Source organism: Drosophila bipectinata, chromosome XR (genome assembly GCF_030179905.1).
Source record: "Drosophila bipectinata strain 14024-0381.07 chromosome XR, DbipHiC1v2, whole genome shotgun sequence".
NCBI classification, from domain to species: Eukaryota; Metazoa; Arthropoda; class Insecta; order Diptera; family Drosophilidae; genus Drosophila; species Drosophila bipectinata.
Window position 1 is genome coordinate 23,072,850 of NC_091735.1, and position 26,838 is coordinate 23,099,687.

At 36.6% G+C, this 26,838-nt stretch overlaps 1 protein-coding gene and 1 pseudogene across 4 annotated transcripts in view; one reads left to right on the top strand and one right to left on the bottom strand.

Moving 5' to 3' along the window:
- Window positions 1-26,838, top strand: part of nAChRalpha3 (nicotinic Acetylcholine Receptor alpha3) — a 142,047-nt gene that overhangs the window by 48,268 nt on the left and 66,941 nt on the right. For all 4 annotated transcript variants that reach the window (XM_070276581.1, XM_070276580.1, XM_043213081.2 and 1 more), the window contains one exon: window positions 15,678-16,569. In XM_070276581.1, coding sequence (XP_070132682.1) covers window positions 16,515-16,569 — 55 coding nt within the window. In that variant the 5' untranslated portion in view covers window positions 15,678-16,514. The remainder of the gene's footprint in view (window positions 1-15,677; window positions 16,570-26,838) is intronic.
- Window positions 4,398-4,889, bottom strand: LOC122321948 (SUMO-conjugating enzyme UBC9-B pseudogene; annotated as a pseudogene).

Here is a 26,838-nt window from a genome sequence, read left to right on the forward strand (position 1 = left end):
GCCATGAAGCAGATGAAGATGAATGGACGTTAAGCACGGCGTTGAGGAATTAGACAGACAGGCCCAGAGACAGAGACAGGCCAAAAGACCAGGTCTCATAGCCAAATGACAAAAGATGATGACAGCGTGCCCGGCCATCTCGGGATGATTATAAAGAGGATAATGAATCTGACAATGAGCCGGTTGGTTTATATAACTTAAAATAGTAGAGGCACTTGAGAAAAAAAAGGGGGAATAGGTAGGTGAGCTATAGACATCTAGGAAACTATCTAAAGGTATAAATCTTCAGTAAAGGAGGGACTTCTAGGCAGGAATCTAAAACCTGGTACTTGTAGAGGTACAAGGTATACTTTTTCTTCAGGTTTTTCTTAAATAAAATATCTAATATTAATATATTTATTTTTTTTCTCTATAATTTATATTTATTTTTTTTCTTTTGCTAGTTTTTTGGCAGTGTAGCTTTTAGAAAATATAGCTCCTTTGACATGCAAATCAGGCAATTAAATCTGAAATTAAATCACAAGCTAATTGTTGTGACATAGTTTCTCACTGAATTAGTAGATTTTTTTGTAAATAATTTTTGTTTAATTTAATTTATAATTTTTTTTTTTTTTTATCAAAAAATTGTCAAATGAAATTAAGTTTTAAATTTTGACTGATGACTGGGAGGTGGGTGGCTGAGAGGCTGTGGTGATGCGTCTGTTGTTGATGCTAATGTTTTGTGCCGCACATTGTGCCACGCCCACTGACTCGCAGCCCTGCTGGCCTCCTCCTCCTCCCCCACTTCTGTGTGGATCATTCTCTCATGGCGTTTGACATAAAAAGCATAATTGATTACACACACACACATACAAACACACACACACACAACCGCAGGCCGCGAATCTCTCCCCCCTGACCCTGCCCCTTCCCCGCCCATCATCATCTTTGCCCACTTTTCTGGGTCTGTGTTAGAGGCAGCTTATGACGTTATTCAATTATGGCTTACTTAATGCGGAAAATTTGCTTTCATTTTGAACCGAAAAAATTGCATTTGCCTGCGGGCCAAATGCCATTAGAGGCAGGGTCATAAGCGTAGACGGCAGGCAGAGGCACAGGACGTGAGGGGGGTGTATGAGGATCCTCAGTGTTAGCCAAGTTTAAATGGCAAGGCGGGAGGGCGGATGTGAGGGTGCACAGGACCACCACCCCCGTTAATGCGTTCGAATGCCAGCCAAAGGCAGGACTCTCGACAAGTGGACCCAGGGACACATTTCAGTGGCAAAGCGAATGTGAGTCGCAGTGCCAGGATATGGAAGGATATGTGCCGCACAAATTAACCCAATTTCCCCACAAATTTAACTATTTAGTTTTAAATTATTAGGATGGCTTACAATATTATTATTAAAATTAATTATTTAATATTTATTTTAAAGATTTGGGAAGGGATTTTCCATGAATATTGGGTTTTTCCCTTGGAAATGCGGTTTTCCCTTACTGCGATGTCTATATCTTCCCCAATTCTCATCCGATCCTCAAGCGGAGTACCTTTATCGATTTCTGGATCGATTTGCTACCATTCTGCATCCAAATCCCGAGACGAAATATTTTTCCCATTTTTTGTCCATTTTACCTGAGGGGACCCCTTGGAAATGCGGTTTTTTCCTATAGGGTCCACGGTGATGGCTATATCTTCCCCAATTCTCATTCGATTCTCAAGCGGAGTACCTTAAACGATTTCTAGATCGATTTGCTATCATTCTGCATCAAAATCCCGAGACAAAATATTTTTTAGATTTTTTGTCCATTTTTCCTAAGCGGACCCCTTGGAAATGCGGTTTTCCCCTATAGGGTCCTCTGCGATGGCTATATCTTCCCCAATTCTCATCCGATTCTCAAGCGGAGTACCTTTATCGATTTCTAGATCGATTTGCTACCATTTGCATCAAAATCCTGACACAAAATATTTTTTAAATTTTTTGTCCATTTTTTTTCCAATTTTTTAGAAGCTATACTCTCCCCTTCAAAGCACGTTTTTTGCTGCATCGACGAACAGATTCTTGGAAATGGTTCGCAGATGTATAATTCCTGGAAATGTTGTCACTTAGACTTCCTGGGCCACTTCCTATTCTTCTTGGGTTACCATCTTTAGACTTCAACTCCATCAGGCCCACAGATCACAAAATAATACGATTTGAAAATGATTTTTTATAAAAGTTTACCAAAAAGCACGTGGCCATTAAGAAATTCAACTTTAGTGTGAACAGATTTAAGACTCTACCTCTTGTCTCCTCAAATAGTGGGACCCTCTTCAAAAGCCCTTTAGCCATACGGAAATATCAGAGGGATCAGCAGATAACAAGGGTCTGGTCTCTCTAAGATTTTACTATAAAAGGCGGAGCATTTGGGATCTCAAACTCATTGTTCGTTCGTTTGTCGAACAGTCCAGTCGAAAGCTCTTATTTGTTTTTTAAGTTTTTTTTTTTTATTTTTGAAATGTTTTTTTTTATTTGAGTTATTTAACATTGCGCCTTCTTTGTTGATGCTGGAGGTTGTGGTTGTGGCCACTTATTATTTTTATTATTTATCATTTTTTGAAATTATTTTATTATTTATTAACATTCGATCTATGTTGTCGTTGGAGATGATCATGTGCGCGATATCATTTCATTCTCCAGTTTATTTTTATTTTTTTCTGTTTTTTGAAGATTTTTTTCCTTATATTTATTTTTTTAATTAATTTTTAAACTCGATAAACCATTTTTTTCACTATTATGTACTGAATATTAATTTAGACCGATCTAATCCCAAAGGAATATTTTTTGGGGAATTTTTTTTTTTCATACTCTCCATTCGTTGATTTTAATTTTTTTCAATATAAAACTTCTCTGGCGTCTTGCTTCTAGCCGGTTGAAAAATATACTGATGCTTTCTGTTTTTTGAAGATTTTTTTCCTTATATTTATTTTTTGAATTATTTTTAAACTCGATAAAAAATTTTTTTTCCCTGTTATGTACTGAATATTAATTTAGACCGATCTAATCCCAAAGAAAGGAATATTTTTTGGGGGAATTTTTTTTTCATACTCACCAGTCGTTGATTTTTATTTTTTTTAATATAAAACTTGTCTGGCGTCTTGCTTCTAGCCGGTTGAACAATATACTGATGCTTTCTATACACATTCCGCCTTAAATAGGCAGGTATTCGACCTCACAGCCTACTACGAGACTAAATTTTTCCCCAAAAAACCAAAAATTGAATATTGACAGAAAATCTGGTTCTGCTCTTTAAAGCTGCCAGATATCAGAAGTCTGTTCTTAAAACTCAATAGGAGCTTTTATAATCTGTATATGGCCGATTCAACACTACATAGTACATGCTATACATCGAATACGATCTTCTGAGTATATTGTAACCGTCGAAAATGTTTGCAAAACATCCAGCCATCTCTCCAATAACATAAAATATTTATTAACAGAAAAACAAAATCTAAGTTAAATGAAATTTATGGGTTTTTCCTGACCATGCTGGCGATTACGAGCCAATTACTTTTATGTCTTTGTAGTTACTTGGCTTATTAGTGACTGGATCTTTGATGTTTAATGTTGATTTAAATTTTACGGTGTACAGGATTGTTAGTATGATCCACGGGGGGAGGAATATGTATACCAGACGCGACTTATCAAATTATTATTGTCAGACTTTTGAAATTTTATTAAACAAGAAGCACAGTCGTCGAAATTGTTGGAAGTCTTTCTGGATCGGCAGCATTTTTCGAATTCCTTATCCAATTTAAGGAATGCCTGATGGCTTTTTACCATAGAGTTTGAATAAACGAACTTGCATTCCCTTAAAAACCCACTATTCTTATCGACATCTGCCACTTTTATACTCGAAGCACTCAAAACGAACAGCAGAGCTGCAATAACACTTCCTCTATAACACACTTCTGCAACACACTTCCAATAAAACATAACAAAACCACGGAAATATCCATATGGCCCCCGCAAAGCCTATAGCTCTATATATATCATCCGATTCCCAAGCGGGATATTTTAGACGATTTGTGGAAGCATTATTTATCACTCTGCATCAAAATCTGGGACGGAAATATTTTTTAGATTTTTTTAAGGCTATAGCTGCCTATAGGTGGCTTTGCTGTGTCCTTCAGCTCTCTTGTATTACCTTTAACAATTCCCCCCTCATCTAAATAAAGTCAAAACCAAGTTCTTATTACTTTTAAAATTTGAGTCCTGAACAGATACATTCCTAAAACACCCCGATTTAGAGGCCAAATAGTTTTCTCTAAAATTTCGTCAATTTTTTTCTTGGCTTGTCAGATTTTAGTAAGTTTCCAATAATTTTCCACAAGTTCTGAAGGTGCCTGCAGTGAAAGACTAGTCTCCAGGATTAAAGCTTCAATCTTCTTCGTCGGAGGACATCATGGGGGACATGTCGTGGGCCTGGGCGCGGACGATCCTGTTGTAGTCGCGGGGCCGCCACTTCATCAGGTAGACGGCCCGCATCGCGACCGCGTCGTTCATGTTGGGCATGTAGAGCAGCTCCTGGATGCACGTCATCAGGCACTTGAGGGTGATGCCGGGCTGCCAGTCCTCCTCCAGAAGCGGGTACTTCACGATACCCGACGGATACACGTTCGGGTGCAGCACGGTGGGCACGAACTTGCACTGCGGTGGCTTCGTGGGGTACTCCTCGGTGAAGGTCACCTCCAGCCAGAAGATTCCGCCCTGCCAGGGGGTGCCCTTCTTGCCGGGCACGCCGCAGTCCCACAGCATGTAGTTGAGGGTCCCGTTCTTGTTCCTCCGCGGATGGGCCTCGTATCCCTTGAGAGGATTGCGCCGCCACTGCTGGCGCTCCTTCTTCAGGAGAGTTAGGGCGTCCTCAGTCATATTTTGTAATAATTTGTATTCTTTTCTAGCTTTTCTTAGTTCAAAAGTGAAAAACTAGTGTAGAAAAATAATTTCCCAAAATTTATACAAATTTATTTTTGAATTTCTGTTTAGCTTTCGTTTTTTTTTTTGTAAACCGATAATTTTTTTTTGGTGTTCACCGATCGAAGTTCCGAATGAGACTGATGATTGTAGGGGGGAGCCCTTAGCTTATGACTTTGACAGGTATTTTTTTGAAATTCCAAGGATTACTTGGTGGATTTTTCATAAAAATAAAGCCTACTGTTGTCCATCATACCTCTATCATTGCCTCATACTTTGGTAGACTCGTAGAAGCCTCTTTTGGGATATCTCTGACAATTTAAATAAAATCAAAAATGCGTTCCCCCATTTTTAATTGAAATTGCACTAAAACCAAAAAAAAAAACGAACCAGAAACCAGAGCCCGAATGCCCAGAAGGTATTCTCGGATCTCCCATTCGAATGCGACTGGGGATATGCTGCCCAGATCGAGTCAAAAGTTCATGCATAGTTTAGTTGCCATAGTCGAAGAATGCCATAAGGGGGGGTGGTCCAAACCGGACCGGAAGTTGTGAGCCAGGAACAGGAAGTGACCCGCACACACCGCCACAAGTGTGGGATAATGTGTCTGCCCGCAGAGGCAGAGGGCAAGAGTGTGTGTGTGTGTTGGTTTTTTGGCCGACTTTTTGGGGAATGGTGCTTAGTAAAATGTTTTAATTATAATGAAATTTTCGTTGAACAATTTGTTGTTGCAAGGTTGTGGGTGCTGGTAGGCGGTAGGCGGTAGGCGGTAGGCAGGGGCTGTAGGCAGGGGCGTGGCAGTAAGGAAGGCCCAAATCCGGCAACATTAATGTAAAACAAGAAACTTTTGTGCTGTTGGCAGGGCTGGTCAGTGTGTGTGTGGATTGAGGTTTAAATTTTATATAAAATATAATTGCAAAGAATATAGGACTTTGTTTTAATATTTTTTCCTTTTCAATATATGGCCTTAAATTTATGATTCAAATATTTATTAAAAAATTTAAAGTTTGAAATTGGAAAATAGTTACAAACAGGTTAGTTTATTTAAAAAGTTTTTAAAGACATATAGTTCGGATATTTAATGGTTTTAATTATGAATATTATAATTCATATTTAGATTACATTTTAATATATAATTTTTAATTAAAAACTAAGTATTTTATCTTAAGAAATTGTTTTTTTTTATGTTTAAGGGCCTCATTAATTTTTAGATGATAGTTTTTTATAATCTATATGTTTTCCTTAAAGCCTGAAGTAAACTATTTTTTTTTACGTGCCTCTCTATGCATATATCTACATATATAGTATATAGGACGCTGCCGCATGTAGATCCGTTAGATCCGTTTGATCCGTCTAACGGCTTAGATCCGTTAGAGAGCATAGATCCAATAGTAAAGCTTAAGAAAAGAAAACTAAAAAAGATAAACATAAAAGCCATGCCTTTAATAAATTTCCCATTTCTTTAATTAAATGTAAATTCCATTTCCAATTTCTTAACTAAAACCTTTTATTTATTATTTTATTTATTTATTATTTAACTTATTTTTTCTCTTCCTTTTAAGTAATTAAATAACAAACAAACAACAAAAAAACAAGTCCTTTCATTAAATGAACTTTTTTTTTTGTTTTTGAATTTGTTGTGAAATTATATCCTTTTGTAGTCCTTGTTTATTTGTGTAAGCAGTGGGCGTGGCCCTTGGACTTGGACCAGGCCCATGTCAAACAAGACAACACCCACACAAACACATACGCAGAACAGCGAAAAGACACACACACACACACACACACTATAAACACACACACACACACACAGTTGACAATACGAGTGGCAATTATTTAACTTGATTTATTTGCTTCAGTCAACATGTGAAGAGTTGGTGGGTGGTGGAGTGGTGGAGTGGGCGTGGCTCTCAGATGTGGCATAATGAAGAGGTCGCGGGAAATGGTCGGGGGGGGGGAGGAGGGGTTGGGAAATTTAATTAGAGCATCCTCCACTGGCCACTTCACCTGGAACTGGAAACAAAACCGGCAAACTGGCCGGAACATCAACAGAAATATCAACACAAACGGAAAACTCAACTTTAATGACAAAACAAACCATTCAGGGCAGCTCTCCAGGGTCCACGGGCTGGATGACAGTCATAAACATCTACTCAAGAGATGGGGGGGGGGGGGGGGGGAAGCACTAATAGAGGAAGGACCTACAAGAGGGACCTAAAGGCCACCAGGGCTATAAGGGCTATAGAGTATCTGGTAATACCTTGGGAATAAATTAAATATTATTTAATTATTTTATTTATTTGTGTGTTTTTTTTTTTTAATAATTATTTTTTATTTTTTTTAATATCCTTGCAAAAATATCCTTATTCAAATAAGGATACCCACTCCTAAATAGTCTCCTTGAAGCCATTGTGCTCTCCACTCACCTGATTTGCATTTAAACTTCCTTAATCCGTGAAACTGTTACACAGAGCCTGGAAACTGGTCCTGGCTTGGCAGGATATCCTCGAGGATCCTGCTGTTGCAGGACAACAACACTGCCATCGCTATGACAACCATTTTGGTCAAGTGTCTCATTTTGTGTATGAAGCAAACAAGCTTTAGGAAACATAGAAAAAAAGGACACAAGCTGTAGCTTCTTCCTTTCAGCTTCTGTCAATATATATATATATATATATACTTTGGGGGGGAGTCGAAGGGGAGATACCCTTGCAGTTAAGTGGTGGAGATATCGGTTATCGTTGGTCATGGGATTTTCATAATTAAAATGATCCTTATAGGCACCTAAGTATCAGACTTTAAAAGAGTTCCAAGCTTGTATCTTCATTATCATGATCGCTGAACTATATCGCAGCTACAGGATATAGTCACCCGATCCTTAAGAAATTCTCAAATTCATATTATATGACCAAAAATAGTATCTAAAATTATTATACCCTCTGAAAGGGTATAAAAAAGTGAAAATAAATGCTGGAAAAAAACGTAGAACTTGAGCTGCAAAAATGTGCAAGCCGCACCTGAAAGACAGCCAAAGGTAAGGGGGGGTAAAGGGGGCTACCAGGGGCAGCGATAACAAGTTCCACGCGAACGGATCCTGTCCAAGCGGAAACGAGCCAAACTGCGCCTCATCATAACAAGCCTCTAGAAAAAAAAAAAAAAACAAGAAACCCAAGGAATCGCATTGCAATTCGCATTAAAAGGAAAAATATTGTAAGCAGGCTGATAGAGAGAGAGAGAGCGGGAGAGTGTGGGGGGGTTACAAAAAAAAGGGGGGGTTAACGGGCTGCAAAAGGGGTTAAGAGGGCTATACTAAGAGGGGCCGGGCAGGAGGCCACCTGCTCAAGTGGATATCAAATGGCCCTGGCATTAAGCCATTAATGTCAGTCTCGAGTTCCTCAAAGTCGGTTAAAGCCACGAGACTGCAATTTGCAAAACGAAAGAGATGCCAATTATTAATTGGAATTAAAAGGACCAGAGAGGTATTAGATTAAGGGGTTTTAGTTTAAAAGGATACAAGTTATACAAATGGATAATTAGGAGGTGGCTTTTTATAGATAGATATTGGAGGGTAATAGTTTGGGGAGGCATTTTTGGTTAAATTAGATAATGAGACTTCAAGAGGTATGTTTTTGGACTTTAAAATGCTATGACTCTTGTAAGCCATTGGTGGCTTTTATTATTTATTTTATTTTATTTATAATTAGGGCTTAGTTAAGGTCTATAGGTATATAGTTTAGGGAAAATGTTTCACTTTGAAACAAAATTAGAAGCTTTAAAAGCTCAATTTTACGGTAAAAGGGTTCAAAAAATCGGATTAACGATGAAATATAATTTTTAATAAACAACGAAATTGGTAGAGGATTAAAATTAAAATTATGAGGAATAAGTAATAACTTATAAAGACTTAGGCCAGTTAAGTTTACTACATTTTATTTAATTATTTATTCAGAATCGGTTCTCGGTTTCCTTTTTGACCAATAATATGTATAAAGATTGATATTACAATATTAGATATTATGTTAACGAAAAGAGGGTTGACTATAAAAGAAATAATTTCTGTAGAAAATAATACTAATAATTAATTACTAAAAATACTAGTAATACCTTTGCCAAATTTTTCAATTACCTCAACTATTAAAACAATTTCCAAATCGAAGTCTATAAGATATCTTTTAAGTTCACTTTCCTAATATTTCTAGAATAAGAAAATATTTCTTTTCATTAAGAAATCAAATAGGAGCTTTACTCAAGTAATACTTTAATCTTTAAATATTAATTTTAGACCCTTTTAAGGCCTCTCTAATTCTATCAATTCTCGAACATAAAACCAGTATCTTAAAATCCCTTTAAACCTCCCCTGAATAATATATATATTTTAATTTCCCCATAAAAAGTATATTTTTTTTTGGTTTGGTTTCCGCAACTCGAAACCCCAAACCCTTTTATTTCTTTTCTTGAGATTTCTTTCAACAAATACATGTGTGATGTGTGTATGTGTGTGACAGGATGAGGTCCTTCTCAGGATAGCTAGCTAGCTAGCTAGGCAGTTGAATGTTGAATGTGTCGCCATGAACTCGTATAATTCATGGCGGCTTAGTCGAACCGCATCGAATGGGGCAATAACCCGTCACATAGACACTTGGGATAATCTCGTACAAGATAATCAATTCTCTGGCTCGTAATTTGTCACTCGTGCCCCCCAGTTTTCTTCTCTGGCAGCGCTTTAAACAGCTTATAAATACAAAAGAAATGAAACATGGCCGCAAAATGTGTGTCCTTTAGTAGCAGTCGCAGTCTCAGTCGCAGTCGCAGTCTGGGGCGCACAGTGCGTATGAGCAATAAATCGCAAGCTAGAAACGAGAAACGAGAAAGAGATGACATTCAGGGGGGTTAAAGGGTGCTTCTAGAAAAATGCCAAAAGAAAAATCCTAAATAAGTAGGCACAAAGACAAAAGGCAAGGAGAAAAAACCCGTGGAAAATGGGGGAAAACGGTCGAGGTAAAAACACAAATCACAGACGGCAGCTGTGACAGAAATCAACTGCCAAGGCGAAGGCAAATGGCAAAATGGTTGGCACTGGAAAAAATTAAGGGGCTGGTTCTCATATAGAGATTCTCAAAATAATATTTATTCTTCTAACATCTTTAATAGTATCTTTCAATTTTAAGGAAAATCTTACTTCTTGAGAGAGTACTTCTTGAGAATTTGTTTTGAAAATTTTTGTAAAAGCAGTGATCTTCGAAGGAACTTATTTAGTTTCTTTACATTTTATTTAAATTATTTGCTAAATTTATTAAAAAATTTTTATATTTTAAATTTATCATTAAACCTTATAGTTAATATGAGTTAGGAGGTGGTAATTTTCTTATAAAGATCCTTTTGAAAATGAAACCCTTTTCGAAAAGAATCTCCTTAAAGACAGAGTATCGATAATTATCCATATAAAAATTATATAAGAACTATAATTATAAAAGACATTTTTTTTTTGTAATTCTTAAATTATTCTAATATTATTTAACACTTTTTTTCAGATTAAAAATATTTAATTTGTATAACTATGCTTTTTCATCTAAAAATAACATTATACAATTTAATTTTTTTTATCTTAAAACCCATATTATTTTCGAAATATTTATAAATTATAGAAAAATAGCTAAAAATGTTGTAGTCTCCTGCTGTGGTGGTGGGGACTGCAAGACACAAAGATAGAAATGCAAAACCAGCGACAAGGACACCAAGGACACAAAAAAAAAAATAAGTTAGCAATAAGTAGACAATGAGTTAAAAGCGAAAATCTAGCATCATACGCCCCGCAATCCTAGACCATATATATATATATGTGATATATATGGTAAGAGCTTGGCGCAAAAAAGTAGGCAACATTAAAGATGCCAACGCAAGGACAAAGCTCAGCTGGCGGGCGTTTTTTTTAGCAAGGGCTTACCCCAACTAAGGGTTACTGTAGGGGGGGGATGAGGGGATGCTTTTTGGTTTAAGGAAAGTGGCCATAAAAAAAAAGAGAGGTCCTAGCATTATGTGGGTGTACGGGTGTGTGCGGCTAAGAGCGATTGAAATTGTAGAAATGCCACTGAAAATTATGCAATTACAAATAGAAAAATATTAATAAAAAAAATAAAAATAAAAGAAACTTTAATATTTTTATAAAATATTTTTTAAAATTAAAATTGATAAATTAAAGTAATTAAACTAAAATAAAGGCAATTAAGGCTTAAATTAAGGCTTAATTAAATTATATTCTTAAAAGAAAGTTTTAAATTATTTTAACTTTAACTAAGCCTAAAAATTAATATTTATAAACAAACTATGAAATTTTAAATAATTTCTTATATAAAGATTAATATAATAATATAAAATATTTAAATTTTTAAACAAAATTTCCATCACAGTGATGGCCATTCATAAATAGTAGTACTGCTTGGCAATTGATCAACTGCAGTGACTGTTTATGGCTTTCATACATACATACAGTTATGGATATATGGTATATACCGTTATATATATGCTTGCGGGTTGCGGGGGAGGGGTAGGGTAGGGTAAAGGCCAATAATGCTGCTCAATTTGAAATGTTGATGCCCGATGATTATGTTGATGACGCAGCAACATTTGGAGCATCAGCGTCATCAGTTGCTAGAAAATGGCGATAGACAGAGACAGAGAGAGAGATAGCTAAAGGCTAGAGCACTTGAGAGATAAGAGAGGGGTGGAGGGGGAGGAGGGGGAGGAGGGGGGGTGGCTTTCCCCCAACTAGAAATGCAAGGCACATTGTTAACCCCACTTCATTGAAAATGCTAATCGCACTCATTACACGAAATATGCATGTAATAATGGCAAAATCAGCAACACAACCCAGCATCAGACAGAGACGGAGTATCAACTAAAAAGAGATGGATAGATAGAGAGAGAGTGGGAGAGAGAGATGGGAGATAAAGATGGCTTGTGCATGCGAATGAGTAGCGACGTCTTCTCAGTTTCAGCTAAAATATCATAATAATGACGATGTTAACGCTGATGGGAATGAATTGTTGTTTTAGCCAAAAATGTATAAATCATGGCCAAAAAGTCGCAATAATATTATGCTTTTCTAGGGAGGGGGGGGGGCATAAAATAATCCAAAATAATTGTTATTAAAAGAGAGGTTTAAAAAGGGAGGTTTGTATGACATGAATATTATTTATTTTTTTTTATGGAAAAAAAATAGTTTTAAACCAAACTAGCTCTTAAAAAACACTTTACAGCAGAGTTCTCTTAACTTATTTATGATTTTTGGCTTGAAGGCTTCGTGCTTCTGGCCAGATTCCAGTTTCCAGACCAGATCGGGGCGTCTGTGGGCTCTATAACTTAGTCAGACTGCATAATATAGTTATTACGCCCTTTTAGCCTTTGCACGCTGCTCTGCATGATTAGGGGTTAAGGGTCAGGGGTCAGGGATCCAGGGGCTTAACTCGCCCTCAGAAAGCTTTCTCCCTCATATACATATATTCTTCTTTTTTTTTTTTTATTATTATATAGTTTTTTTTGTGTTTTTTTTTTTTGTGCAGACTTGACATGCCGCGAGCGCCGCCTAATGAGCGCCCATAATGAGCGACAAATGTGGTACAAGGGGGGCAGGCTGGCAGGCGGGTGGATGGCATGAGTGGATGGTGTTAGCTGGAATTTTTTTGGGTGGGGAGGAGGGAGACCAGGGCAGGGTCAGAGGTTGGATAGCAAGGAGCTGCGAAGGCCGTGGCAGTGGCAACTATCTGGATGACAGAGACCAAATTGGTTCAACAGACAAACGGAAGTCAAGGAGGGATTATTATTATTATTTAAATAATAGATAATTTTAAAAGGCTAAGGGGATTTAAAAATTAAAATTAAGCAATGAAAATAAGAGTCTAAGAGCTTAGGGATATTATAGAGCTTTAGATATTGGTAATTATTTGAAGAAAATGACTTTGAACTTAGGGAGAATGTAGTAAGTTTATAAAAAAGTTAATTAAATAATATATTTAAAATATTAAATATTAAAATTCTACAATAAATTATAGAAAGGATAATAGCTAGTCTCAAGCCTCTAGTTTCAATTCTTTCAAGCCTCTTTTCTGAAAAATCTTAGATAATATTTTTCAAAAATTCTTAAATCTTAAATCAAGAGTCTCAACCACTTATCCCTTATGCTTAAATTTGGAGTTATCCTGCCCCCTTTTTGTTATCCTTTTTTTTATTAAAAACCTCAGTTTTTTTTTTTTGGAAACATTTTTACATTCTGCAATGCATTTAATATGAAAAGACAACACCAGGCGGAGACTGGCAGGCAGAACCTGAGAACCGAGTGGGACCGTGGATTACGCGAGCAGGACGAAAGGATGCAGGACATGCAGTGTGCATGAAAGGCGGGGTGTGAGGGGTGAGGGGGAAAAAGGACTTGCCTTGCCCTGTCAAACCATCAAGGCGCTGGCAAGGACAATGGGGAAAAGTCTTAAACGCTGTCAACGTTGGCTTTTTCAAGCTTCAAGGAGCACAGGACGACAAAGAGAGAGAGACAGAGACAGAAACAGAGAGGGAGAGGGAGTGATGCCCCTGGTACATATTTTTTTGGTCGTCTAGTCCTTTCTCTGTCGCTCTCTTAGGTAGTTACGCCTTGGTTTTGGGCCGTCCTGCTCGGTGGCAAGTGTGCGGCTGTTTAAATTGACACTTGGCATCTTTTGTTGCATCAAAAACGTGTCGTCCTCGAGCCAGCCAGCCATCCAGCCAGCCAGCCAGCCATCCAGCCACGTCCTGCCATGTCCTGCCACCTGCCACGCTGCCAGCGTCTCTGCTACTGCAGATGCCTGCAGGATTAACCCAAAGGGATTGTTATTTTTAAATTTTAAATATTAATTAAGAGAAAATAATGATTTTTGATACAATTTTTTAATTTAAAAAAGGTTATTTTAATTTTGGATTTAAGGAAGTGTTTTAAAATATTTTTTCAAATAAGATTTAAGGGATATTAAGAGCCTAAATAATAACTGGCCCTTTCAAGAAGTCTATAAAAATTTAAATATATTAAAAAAACACACATTAAGTCTTAAACTAAATCTTTTTTAAATTAAAAAATATTAAAAACCATCTCAGCTGTAAGAACACTTAACTTTAGTGGATTTGAAAGTGACATTTTGCTGGTACTTTGCAGATATGTCACTGGGGTATTACGTGGGTTAAATATTTGACAGCCTGCTAGAGGGAGAGAACAAGGACAGGTGGGTGGTAAGGTCATGCACACGCACACACACACACTTACTAACACACACACTCTTATGACATTTTCTTAAATTACTTCCGAAAACCTTTTCACGCCCTCGCTGAATTGCTCATTCATGCCAGGCCCCTCCTTGCCCCTCTTACCCCGTTTTGGAAAAGTTGGCAACAGCATCATCATCATCACCCACTAACCACCCAACCACCCAGTAACCCCCCCACAAGTGGCGACTTAAAGTCTCCCTAATTGAATTGCGCAATAATGTGACAACTTTGGGGGAAAAACTTGCAGTTTTTTAATTCGCATAATTTTCTGGTAAATGGTTCTGCGGCTTAACAGCTCTAGCAGGGCTCGGAAATTAAGGAATTTTATATTAATAATATAACTACTAAGCTAAAGCTAAAAATAATCAAGTAACAAGAGTGTCCTTGGCCTTGAAAGTCTTCCGAGTTCCGAAAGGTGGCAGGAGGAGGAGGAGGAGGTACCTATTTCAAGGATGACCTATTGATTTTTAACAGTTTCAAGGGAGAAGAGCTTTTTTTTTGGGTTGAGAGATTACATAAAATTAAACCAAGAGCTTTTATTAATTATTTGAAATCCCTTTCGTTTATTAATTCCAACAACTATAATAAATACAAATGCCCAACCCAAAATATAATTAAAAAATACCATTCCCAACTTTTGAAAATAATTAAGACAAAACAAGACCAATTAAAAGCCATTCAAGAGCATCTTAAAATTTCAACTTTCGGCAATCACTCAGGACACTCAGCACACACACACAGCTCACAAGGACTCGGACAAGGACAAGGACAAGGACAAAATAACTTTCAAGATTATCCTATTCAAGGAAAAGGGAATAAAAAAGGACACCACCGACTCGTCAAGTTGAGAAACTGACAGGGGGTGGGGGGGAGGGTTGAGTTATTAATTAAATTAACAGACCCAAAGGACTATCTTTTTACAGAAAAGTTTTCGTTCTTTCGGCGGCATACCTTCTCAGATCTCTTCTCAGAGGCTAAATGAATTACGCGAAATTAGCAATTAAAATTCACAAAATGTTTTGTGGCCCAAAAAAAAAATATAAATATAAAATATGTATATTTGAAAACAATCCAATTTTTGGGTCAACGGCGAGAGTAGAAAATTATAATTAAAACCAATTTGCATAAACAGAAGAATAAGGAAAGTTGTGTCCTGTTGTATCCTGCGAGTGTGGGAGGGGGGCATATATTAGGGATTTGTTTCTTAGAAATGAAAAGTTTATTGTTCTTTTAAAAGGAAACAGAATAAGGATAAGGATAAAGATATAAAAGAAAAGAATAATAATAAATCTTATAAGTTATAGAAATTATGAGATGTATGATTATGAAAAATGTATGAGTATTAAAATTTTAGTATATAAACCTAAATAAGTAACATTAAATAGAATATTTATTAAATTTAGTTATACTTTCAATTCCTAAAAATATTAAAACCTTTTCATTATTCTCTTATTCTTGCAGATTCCTTTCTTTGTCTTTGAAAAGCTACCACAAACAGACGGCGGGGAAAACGGAAAATTGAAACAATGTAAGGCAAGAGAATACGAAAAAAAAGGACAGCAAGGACTACCAGGATCAAAACAAATGCACAACAAAGGAAAGCTTGCCAAAGAGGAAGCCAAGGCCACCAAAAAAAAAAAATAAAAACATAAAATTTCAAGAATTTTAATCGAAAACTGCCAACAAAAAAAAAATATAATATATATACATATATATTTCTATATATATATATATACCGAAAGATGTAAAAAAAGATATGTCTGATATGTGGTTGATATATAGAATCAATTAAAAAAAATTGACAAATTAATGTCAAAGGAAGGGGAAATCCAGAAGATCCAGAAGCATGAAGGCTTATCCAATAATAAATAATGTAAATAAATGCTGCCAAAAATTTGAGGATAACAACAACAACAACAACAACAACAACCACAACAGAAGCCATCATCAACAACAACTAATAATAAAAAACAACTGAAATGCATATAACGCACAACAACAACAACAACAACAACCAAAAATTTATTAAGAAATTTCAATTAAAATTTCAATTTGAAATTTCTGTAACAGTTGCGCCTGCGTGGAAAAATCAGGAAATTATTTAAAATAACAAAATAAAAAACCAGAAGCTGCCAGGAAACTAAATAACAAACAAAAACCAACCAACGAAGAGGAGTTAAAATTTAATTGTAAAAACACAAATAAATAAATTAAAAATAATAATAATATAAAAAAAAAGTAAATAGAATCCAGCACCACCGCAGCAAAGGCGAAAAAAAGCGTGCAGAGGGAAATGAGATGAAGTGGTTTCAAGTGACCATAGATATGATTCTTGTGCTTTCATTTATATCAAGTAAGTGCCTTGTATTTATTAGCCTCGACCCAATCTTTTATACCATCCCCCCGTCCCCTTATTGCCCCCCCCCTCCTATTTCTCGGCTCGATTCGAGTGCCATTCAAACAAAGCCCGTCGACGGCAAGGACTCTTGCAACATAACACACAACACAACACAACACACAAAACAATCGCATGACATTCGCCCGACAACCTCTCCAAGTTCCGCCAGGCCCTAGCCACCACCCCCCGGCTGGTTCCCCTAATCCCCTTATTTGGGGCGGAGGGCCTGCGTGTCCATTGAAGCGCTCGAGTGCTTTGAGTTAGTTATGGGGGCGGCACCGGGAGGATAAGGCTCGACTGGCCCCGGCACTTGCAAAAAATATATATCTGAATATGTAGAAAAAAATTAGGAGTCAAATATATATTTCTTTTTAAAAAAATAGGTGGTGATAGGTAAGGGTTTGAAATTTTTTAAAGAAATATTTAGAGAGTTTTGGTTATTATTTGATAATCTTTCTTTTTTTTAAGATGAAAATATCTTATTTACATCCCAAGGCTAGGCGAGGCTGTTTAAGAATTTTCTTTTCCTTAAGAAGAGTCTTTTCTTATTTTTTGGCTATATATGAGATACATAGCTCATAAATATTAAACTTCATAAATAGGTTTAGAATTCATCAATATTAAAACCTTAAAACCTTCTCTTCATAAATGAATGCTCCTATTGTTGGTATTAAATAAATATTTTTGGTATTTACGTTTTGGTATTCAAGGAACACAAACTTAGTAGATCAAAGTATTTTTTTTTTTTAATTTTTGAGTATTTAAGTATTTTGAACACAGTAGTATATATTTTGAGTACATAAATATTTTTTCTATAAATTTTAATTTCTATTTTCTATTTTCTAGAAAATATACTTTGTCTTCAAAATACTTAAATTCTCTTGAAAATACTACTTTTACTACTGTATACCCGTTACTTCTAGACTTCAAGGGTATTTTTTCTTAATTTTCTTTAAAAAAGCAAGCCATTTTAAGTATGGTATATCATACTATATATGTTATGTATTCCATGCCATACTCATATTATACTATACTCTTCATAGTAGTGGCTATCATAAAAGCCAACTATGCGTATGAGTAATGTTATAAGAAATATTAATCATACGCCACATGTGACAAGCAAGGCGAGCCTCATATCTCATGAAAAGTTACCAAGTTTTTAAGAAACTATAACTTAATAAATGCCAATATTCATAGCTAGAGTTTCTTAAAAATTTTCTTATAGAAATTCAAGTAGTTTCTCAAACTATATGTAATTAATTTCCCCTTAATATAATACCACCTTTTTCTCACTCTGCATTTATGCATTAATTCAAGAATCGGAGCAGTGGAAAATACTATATGTATATTGAATGTATGAGACTGAAGGGACTTTTTCTTTTGTCGGCAGGAGACTGAGTGCCGTGGGGTGGGGTGGAGCTAGCTGTTATTGTCTGGGCCAGGCTTTATTGCCGCAGCTTAATTTGGATTTCGGCAATTGCCACAGAAAGCCAGGCAACCCGGCAGGCAGGCAGACAGAAAGACAGACAGTCAACACAGAAATGCGAAATGAAACAAAAATAAAATAAAAATCACTTGAAAGAAACGATTGGGAATTGGGATTAATTCAGGAACAGAAATTGTACAAGATCAGTAGTCGAATAGGGAGAGTACCCTGTACCCTAGAAGAATTATAGAAATGATTTTAGTAAAATCCTTAGGCCAACAAATCTTATTCTTAATTTTCAAAATATATTTTCTAATAACTTTAATATTTAAAAACCCAAACCTTTCTCAAAACCAAGGGAACTTTCCCACAAAATTAAGTTAACTTGAAATGGAAAGTGGCAATTGGGGATGAGTTGGCATTGGATGGGGGAATGGCTTGGCTGGCCAATGCAACCAGAAAAGGGACGAAGGCTGGAGGACGAAGGACAATGGTCGGTCTCTCATCTATCTCCACATTGAACTCGGATTCGGATTCGGTTCGGCTTTGGTTTTCAGTTTTTTTTTTTTTTCAGTTTCAGTTTTAGTTTCAGTTTCAGTTTCTGTTCTAGTGGCGTCCTCAAAATGAGGCCGCCGTAGCAGCCTTTGTAGATGTATTTGTATCTGTGAGACCTCTGTCTGCCTATGTGTGTGGCTGCATAGTTGAAACTGGCACAAGGCAGCCACGCCCACAATCAAAGCACCACCACCACTGCCAGCAGCACCGCCACCATCGGCCCTAAACGCATTGATTGCGATCTCAGCCAAGACCCCTTTCTCCTTTTTTTTTTTTTGGCCTGGCTAACGCCTTTTGTGCGTTCTGGGTGTGTGTGTGTTGGTGTGCTATTTTTTTTCGATTTGATTTTCCATTTTTTATGCGCATCGCGTCGCGACGCGTCATCAAGGCCAGCCAGAATTTAATGGTTCTCGATTTTCGGGCGTGTTTTTCTCCCTTTTTTTTGGGTGGGGGGGGGGTGCTCCCATCTGTTCTGAGATACATACATATATATTCAATGTATTCACTTTCACTGCTTGGCAAAGACCGATCGAAATCGTACATACCATATATATTGATATATATATGTATATGTCTATATATCTCACTCTTTTCACAGCAATTTACGTGCAATTTTTCAAGTAGTGCCAGCCAGGGCCCTTGACACAAACACGTGAAGCGTTATTTCCTAAAAATCAAATTATTTAAAAGCACTTTCAATCAACGCTCAAGATTTCAAATGTTTTTATAAAAAAAAAAACCTTAATAGGTATTTGAGGTATTGGAGAACCATTACCTGAAAAAGCCTACAAGCCTCCCCAGCATAAACTGTTTACCTTACAAAAAAAAAAAAAAAACAAGAAAAAAATAAGCATAAAACATAAAGCAAATATTGTTTCAAGAATTTAGAACTTTGCAACTAATTTGAAAATTTTAGCATATCGGAAAATGGAAAATGGAAAGCCACTTACCGAAACCCAAACATCCTTGACTCACATGCGAATAATACAAAAATATAAACAAACAGAGAGTGGGAAAATAAATAAAATAATAGATGGAATAGAGGCGGAGAAAGTAAACATAAATCTTGAAATTTGTTTTGGGTAGGAGCTTCCTTTCCCTCCCCTCTCTCTCTCTCTCTATATATATATTTCTTTCCATCCATTTCGTTTCGTTTCGTATCGTTTGGTTCATTCTTCTTAAACAAGCATTGAATTTCTTTCGATTTAAAAAGCCATAAATTGTGCTCGAGAAGCTTCCTGGTGGATGTCTGCTGACTGGCCTTAGGGCTGCCCAACAAAAAAAAAATACTCACAAATATACTAAAAATAAAATAAAAATACATCGAATTTTCAAAGTGGGGAAACCCCCGAATAAAAAAAATCGAAAAGCAGCGCCCAAAAGCGGGCAACACAATTTTTCATGTCATCATTTTTCCCACAAGGGGTTGTGAAGGGGGAGGGGTAGCGGTAACAAACATAAATATAAATGGCAGTAAAGCACGCCAGAAAGAGATAGATAGAGAGAGAGATGGGAGAGAGAGCTGGGAGACATACATACATATGCAGTGGCATCAATGGCTTCTGCAAATGGCTGCTAATGCAGCTGCATCAGCCGAAGAAGACGACCAAGAGCCAAGCTGGCAAAGGCGAGGGCGAGGGCGATGGCGATGGCGAGGGCGATGGCGAGGACGATGGCGAAGAAGAAGCTGCAACTGCCACGCTCCAGTTTCCGCTTTGTGGCCATTAAACGAGCCACACGCATACTGAACCCACACGCACACACACAACATGCAAGCACTCACTAATACCCAGACAGACACACACATATGTGTTTAACATAGATAAACATACAGAGAGAAAAAATGTTGTACAAATTATATGTTAAAAATATGATAGGCTTTAGAAAAAGTACCTTAGGGGTAGAATAGAATTCTTAAAACGTTTTCTTAGATTTACTTTTTAAATTTGGAATTAAAATATTTAGGTAGATGGCCCAACTGCCAAGGAAGTTGTGCCTTAACTAACAAAAAATAATAATAATATTAACCTTGAATACAAATTTATTAAAAGTTTTTTGATCGAATAATTGGCGATATATTAAATTATTTTAAACTATTTTAATATTTTAAATTGAAAGTAGAGTTTATTAACACAGACTTATGTTTTTACAAAGGAATAGTTTAAAAAAAGTAAGCAAGCTTGTAAAAATAGATAGAAGGGTTTCCATCCTGGTACTTAACATTATTTTGTAGGATATTTAGATATTATAGTAGAAATTCACTAATAAAAAGGTCTATTTGGGGTTCTAGATTCAAATTTTTTCCCAAAACAATACTTAAAAAAAGTTATAAAAAAAAGAGAAAAGCGACTATTCTGGTATTTAAATATATTTTATAGCAATTTTAGGATAAAAACGTAGAGCTTCAATGAGAACATATAATATAAATTATAATAGAACCTCATATTAAAACTTAGTAAAGATTTTGAAAATATTTTTGAATATAAATATTAATAGAACCTTATAATAAAAGTTTTGAAAGATTTGGAAAATATTCTTCGACCCCTCCATTATTTTTCGCACAGTGCATACCCCTGAAAAGAGACCCTGACCAGCAAGACTGCAACTAACACCCACTTTTCAGCCATTTTCCACATTTTCCCCCCACATTGAATCAACCGACGACAACTGTGCACTTTTCCACAGCTATTGCCGACGACGACTGGCCCGCGATGCCACTACTTATTTCAATCGGTGGGTCAAAGGGCAACCTATAACTTTGAGGCATATATTACCCAGAAGTTCTATGTGTGTGTCTCGGATGCCCTCGAACGGTAGTAGAATGTATACATAGTTCATTGGTTTGATAAATTCATAGGAAAATTATTTGTTTTTCGCAGAAAACTTCCAAGAGAGTTTTGGTTTTTTCTTCCCCGACTTTATGTGACACTTTTTGAATTAAAGACAGTGCTTAGTTTTTTTTTATTATCTATAACAAGTCACAAAATAATAAAGCTTCTTCTATAATATATATATATATAACATTTTTTAAGTTTAAAGTTTCTTTTTTTTTATGTCTCTTCTCTTGAATTCAAATTTTCTCCATTGTCTGGCTTGGAAAAACATTATAGCTTCGTATAATTTTTCACTTCCAAGCACTTTATCTACTGCGATATTAATGTCCTCCAACGCCCATTATCCCCCCAACCGACTTCCGTGGTTCCCCCACAGCCCCCCCACCTTTTTTTTACATCCTGCCCAGTTGCAAGTTCCCCCCGACCCCTTCTCTAATGCAATTGCCACGCCCCTGCGGCTGCACTTACGTGGCGCTAATATAGAAAAGTGAAGTGCCACCGACAACGTTGACGATGGGAACGATGACGACAACTACAACAACTACAACAACTAAGGCTGCAACAGCTACAGCAACAATGGGGGGGGGGGGGCTAAAATGGGGCGTGTCGACGCCCTTCTTAAGATGGTCGGCACTTGGGGAAAATTTTTCTGGAAAAATAATACTTAGGGTTTGGTTTTTAAGGAAATGGTAAGGAATATGGATAAGGATAAAGAATTTGTTGCCATTTTTTAGGAGGAAATATTTCTTAAGAAATATATAATATAAATATTTTATAAAATAAATACTAAAAGCTTTTAATTGTTAGATTTTTTAAAAGAAATGAGATTTCTTTGACTTCAACATCTTTTAGTTCCCTTTTTCTTAATTGTTTCTCCTAAATATAATATCTAAAAACAAGATAAACTTTAAACACATTTTTTAAATACTCAAAATAAATTTTTTTTTTTAATTTTTCACCATTTTTAAATATTATTTCTTTTAAAAACTCGAATAAATATTAAAAACCATTTATATCTATTCTGATTTATAACCTTAGCGTTTAATGTCATAAATATTCAAGAAATATTCATGTTTAGGCAACCAATAATAATTAAATGAACTATAAATCATACAAAATTTGTTACTTTATTATCTTAAAAATCTTAAAATCTATAAAAATAATTTAATAATAATTATTTGCGGTGTGGCAATTGAGAAGAACGCCCCCTTTTTTTTTGGTGAGACAGTGCGACAAATTCACTGCAGCAGCAGCTTCTTAGGAAGCATCAGAGAAGCATCCACCAGCAAGGAGCCAGAGGAGCCAAAGGAGCCAAAGGAGCTAGACAAGCCAAAGAAGCTGCAAAAGCTAGTAGTGGAGAAATAGGAGCATGTCCTTCGTCCATCGTTTGTCCTTCGATGTCGTTGCAATGTCTGTGCTGCCTCAAGTGGAGCGGCCACTATACCCGAGAATCCGAGAATGAGAAACTGAGAATCTGGCAGGGAAGACATCAGGGGAGAAAATGTTATAGAATAGTAGGGTAGGGTTGGAGGGTAGGTAGAAGCTGGGAATTTGGGTCGCCATTCTGGTCGACGGTGACTGCAATTTTTTGGCATGATTCATGACCGCACCATGCCAGTGTCGTTCTCGTCGTCTACGCGCGACTTAACACACACAAACAGGGGCTAGCACAAGTTACACTGCAAGAAAATTAGTGTAACTATATTTTAGAGGCCTAAGAGGCTAAGAAATTAAAAAAATTAAAGAAACTAAACCAAACTAAGCCATCATAAGGATTATAATTCTTGCTAGCTTTTGAAACTTCTTTCAAATAATCGCCTAAAAATATTTTTCAGTGTATCAACATACTGAAAAGGGGCGGACATATAAAAAGCTTCAAAAAAAAACAAGAAGAAGTAAAGCTAAAGAGCAGTCTGAGCAAAGACAGACGCTTTGGAAGAAGCCTGCGGCATCCTTCGGTCGGTCAATGTGTTTGGGTGCTTGCCACAATGGTTATCCTTTATTTATGTTTTATTTTTTTTATATCCACGATGATATTTTGGAGGTTGAAAGATTCAGCCAGATGAAAACTTGCTCAAACAAGCATACTTATTCAACACATACCTGCCTCTGCCACTGCCTCTGGATAGAGGCTGGATATTTCCCCAAAGGCTTTAGGGTCTTGTTGGTTTTTCCACAAAAAATAAAGTCATAAGTCTTACGTTTCAAGACAGGTTTTCAATCTCCAATCTCTTAAAAATAAACGCAAATTACCTTCAATTAGTTATCCAATAAATTGGCTTCGATTGAAATAATAATAGTATCGATAGCTTATCGTTTTGGCGATTATCGTGGCAGTGCCATCTCTTATTCATTGTTTATCGCTTGGGTTATTGACTGAAAGTATTGCGAGTCTTCGGCGAGTCCTCGTCGTTCCTCTACAGCTTTATATCATTTGCAATTTATTGAAATTGCTCGAAGCTCGAAGAATTGACGGGGTTTTCTTTTTTTTTTTTTCGCCTTTATTGTAACTGAATGGTTGTATGTATGTAGTTCGTATAGCTGCTTCTCTGTGCAGATTTTTGCATCGTAAATTCGCCACGTGCTGCCATTGTCTGGAGCTTTCTTCGCTTTTCTTTCTTTTTTATTTTTTTTTTTCTTTATTTTTTCACTTTGTGCATTTCCTCTTTTGGCTTCCATTGTTATTGAAAATTGATGAACATATATATATACACATTCTCTCTCTTACACTTTATATATATATATATATCCTTATATACTATTTTTTTTTTTTTTGGTAAAGATTAGCGGTGAAAAGAAGTGAAAGTATAGTTCCCTAACACACACAATTTTCTTACCATTTGCATTTTCTTGTGTCAGAATGCCAGCACGACTTTCAGGGTCAACAGAGAAAAGAAAAAAAAATGGAAATTTAAATTGCAACGAGAGTGGGCGTGGCCCAAAAGAAAGGCTCAAGAAAGTTGCTGCCAGAGATTATGGTCGAAGTTCATGATTAATTCATGGCTAACATTATTGATGGACTCTCCGCTTCCCATACTCGCTAATAAAGCACTCCCGGAAACTTTAATCGATAAATAATACCGAAAGCAATCTAATATCGTTCTACGTCAAATTCAGCAAACATCCATAAATAATATCCATGGGATTAATGGAAGCTAGTAGAGGGGCTACAGGGAGTTGTTGCACTTTTCAAATGAAAATTAAAACTTTAATGAAAGTGGTTTATAAAATTGGCAGTAGATGACTTTAATTACCATTTTTCTTCATTAAAAACGATATTATCGATAAATAGTTATTGTAAAATTATCGATTTTCAAAAGAGTGATGATGACTCATCACTAAATAGTATAGATGTTGGTAATATATGTCACCTCTTTCTGAGTAGATCCTGCCCTGTCCTGTCGTGGCATGTCATGGGCCCTTGGTACTTGGTCCTTGGTCCTTGGCCTGTCCTCTCCTGATTTTGGTGTCCTGGTTTTGGCATGGACTTGTATAGTTTTGCTCCTCCTTCTGGCGTGGAGCAAAAAGCCATTGAAAAGTTTGTCAGCTCTTAAGTACACTTGCCAGCCAGCCATCCAGCCAGCCAGCCAGCCCCCACTAGGGCCTTAATAAACTTTTCAAATGCATGATTGATGATGTTGCCTCTTGCCGCGTGCCTCTCGCTTCCAGCATGCCTCTTGCAACATGAAAGTTTTGTTTGATGGCTCGTTTTCTGTAAACGAGTCGCGTCCCACAAACGCGTCGCTAATTGTTGTTTTGCTGCACCCAAATGCAGCCCAAAATGTAATTACACAAATGAGAATGCATCGAAATGTGTTGACAACAATTTTTGATTGCAGACTTTTGTGGGATTTTTGGGCCAATGTGCCATGGGATTCTCTGGCAAATGCTCATTTAATAGATAATGCCTTTTGATTGATGGCGGAGAGGCCTTAACCTGATTTCACAATCGAATGGTGAATGAAAATTTTTGGATTATACATTTTTCAGGCTGTTTTTGGGGATTCAGGATAGGACTCTATGGAGACTGAGAGATAATTGTGGGTATTCAGTGGGGTTTTAAAGTTTGCGATGGCAGCTTAAAAACAAAGAAAAAATACTGAACAATACTAAAAGTCTAAGTGAGCCCTTCTCCACGCTTCTCATAAAGTCTAGCTTATAAACTGAAATATATTCAAAGGCCACGTTAGAAATATTTTTCCATAAGGAGGGGCTTATACAAAGCCATTTCCCCTTCGAAAAAAAACAAAGCCATTTCAAACAGGTTAACGTGGTTGCCCTCTTCCTTTAATATTGAGCGCTTTGGTAACCCTGGTTATCGCCGGCCATCCATCAGCAAGCCAACAGCCGGGGGCTCAAGGCGGCCAGGGCAAGAGTTTAGTTAGTATGGTTGGTATGGTAATTGGGAAGAAATCTTGATGAATTTAGTCAGATGACTCAGATGGAGTGAGGTCCAAAGTGATCTGCGCGGCAGTGACACGGATGACATCGCCCCACTCCAGGCCCAGTCCAGTCACGGTGTCCTCCTTGGCCACCAATCGTCCTTGATAGAAGAAACGGAAGCTTCCGATGGCCTGTCCCGAGTGATTGCCGTAAGCGGTCATCAGGCTGACCATTTTGGAGGTGGTCTTGACCGCGTAACGATATAGAACGCTATGATGATCCAGAATCCTCACATAGACGACACCAGAATTGTCACGGGATTCCTTAGTTGGTTGTGGCAATGAGTTCCAGCAGGACGGGGGGATTGAAGGATCTTCCACCATGGCTGCGGAGTCTGGAGGATCTGGCTAGGATTACCGATTAGTTGCTGACCACTTGGAATGGAATAGTTTGCCGAAATAATTTATCCAAAACTTTTACAAAATTAGAAAATTATTTAATTTTCAATTTTTGCCGAAATTCAATTGAAATTTTTGTCGTATTTGTGTGTAATTGTGAGCTAGACTGGGATCTGGGTATTTGAACACTACGAACCGATGTGTGAGACTGAGCTCTGGGTGGAAATGTTTTTCAGGGCATTGAAATTTTGAATGACAGATGGATTTCATGGATTGCTTTTTTTTCGAAAAAAAAGGAGGTTTGTTTTTTTAGGTTTTTTGAAGGAAAATTCTGGTTATGTTGTTTTTAATATTGAAGAAATTTTATTAAACGGTTTTGGAGGTGCTTCTTAGAGTAATATAACTTGATATACTCCTTACAAGCTGTTTAGATTTCTTTATCGCTTTTATAGAATATTATTATTATTATTTAAAAGGTTGGTAATACGAACCTTATTGGTAAAACAATGTCAGCGAATGGCAACCTTTAGCTTACTGATATTTTACAGTATTTCTCTTAAGGTCTCATTATAACCAACCACTCAACACCTCAAAACTGGTATCGAAAATAGAACCTTGTGGCACATTT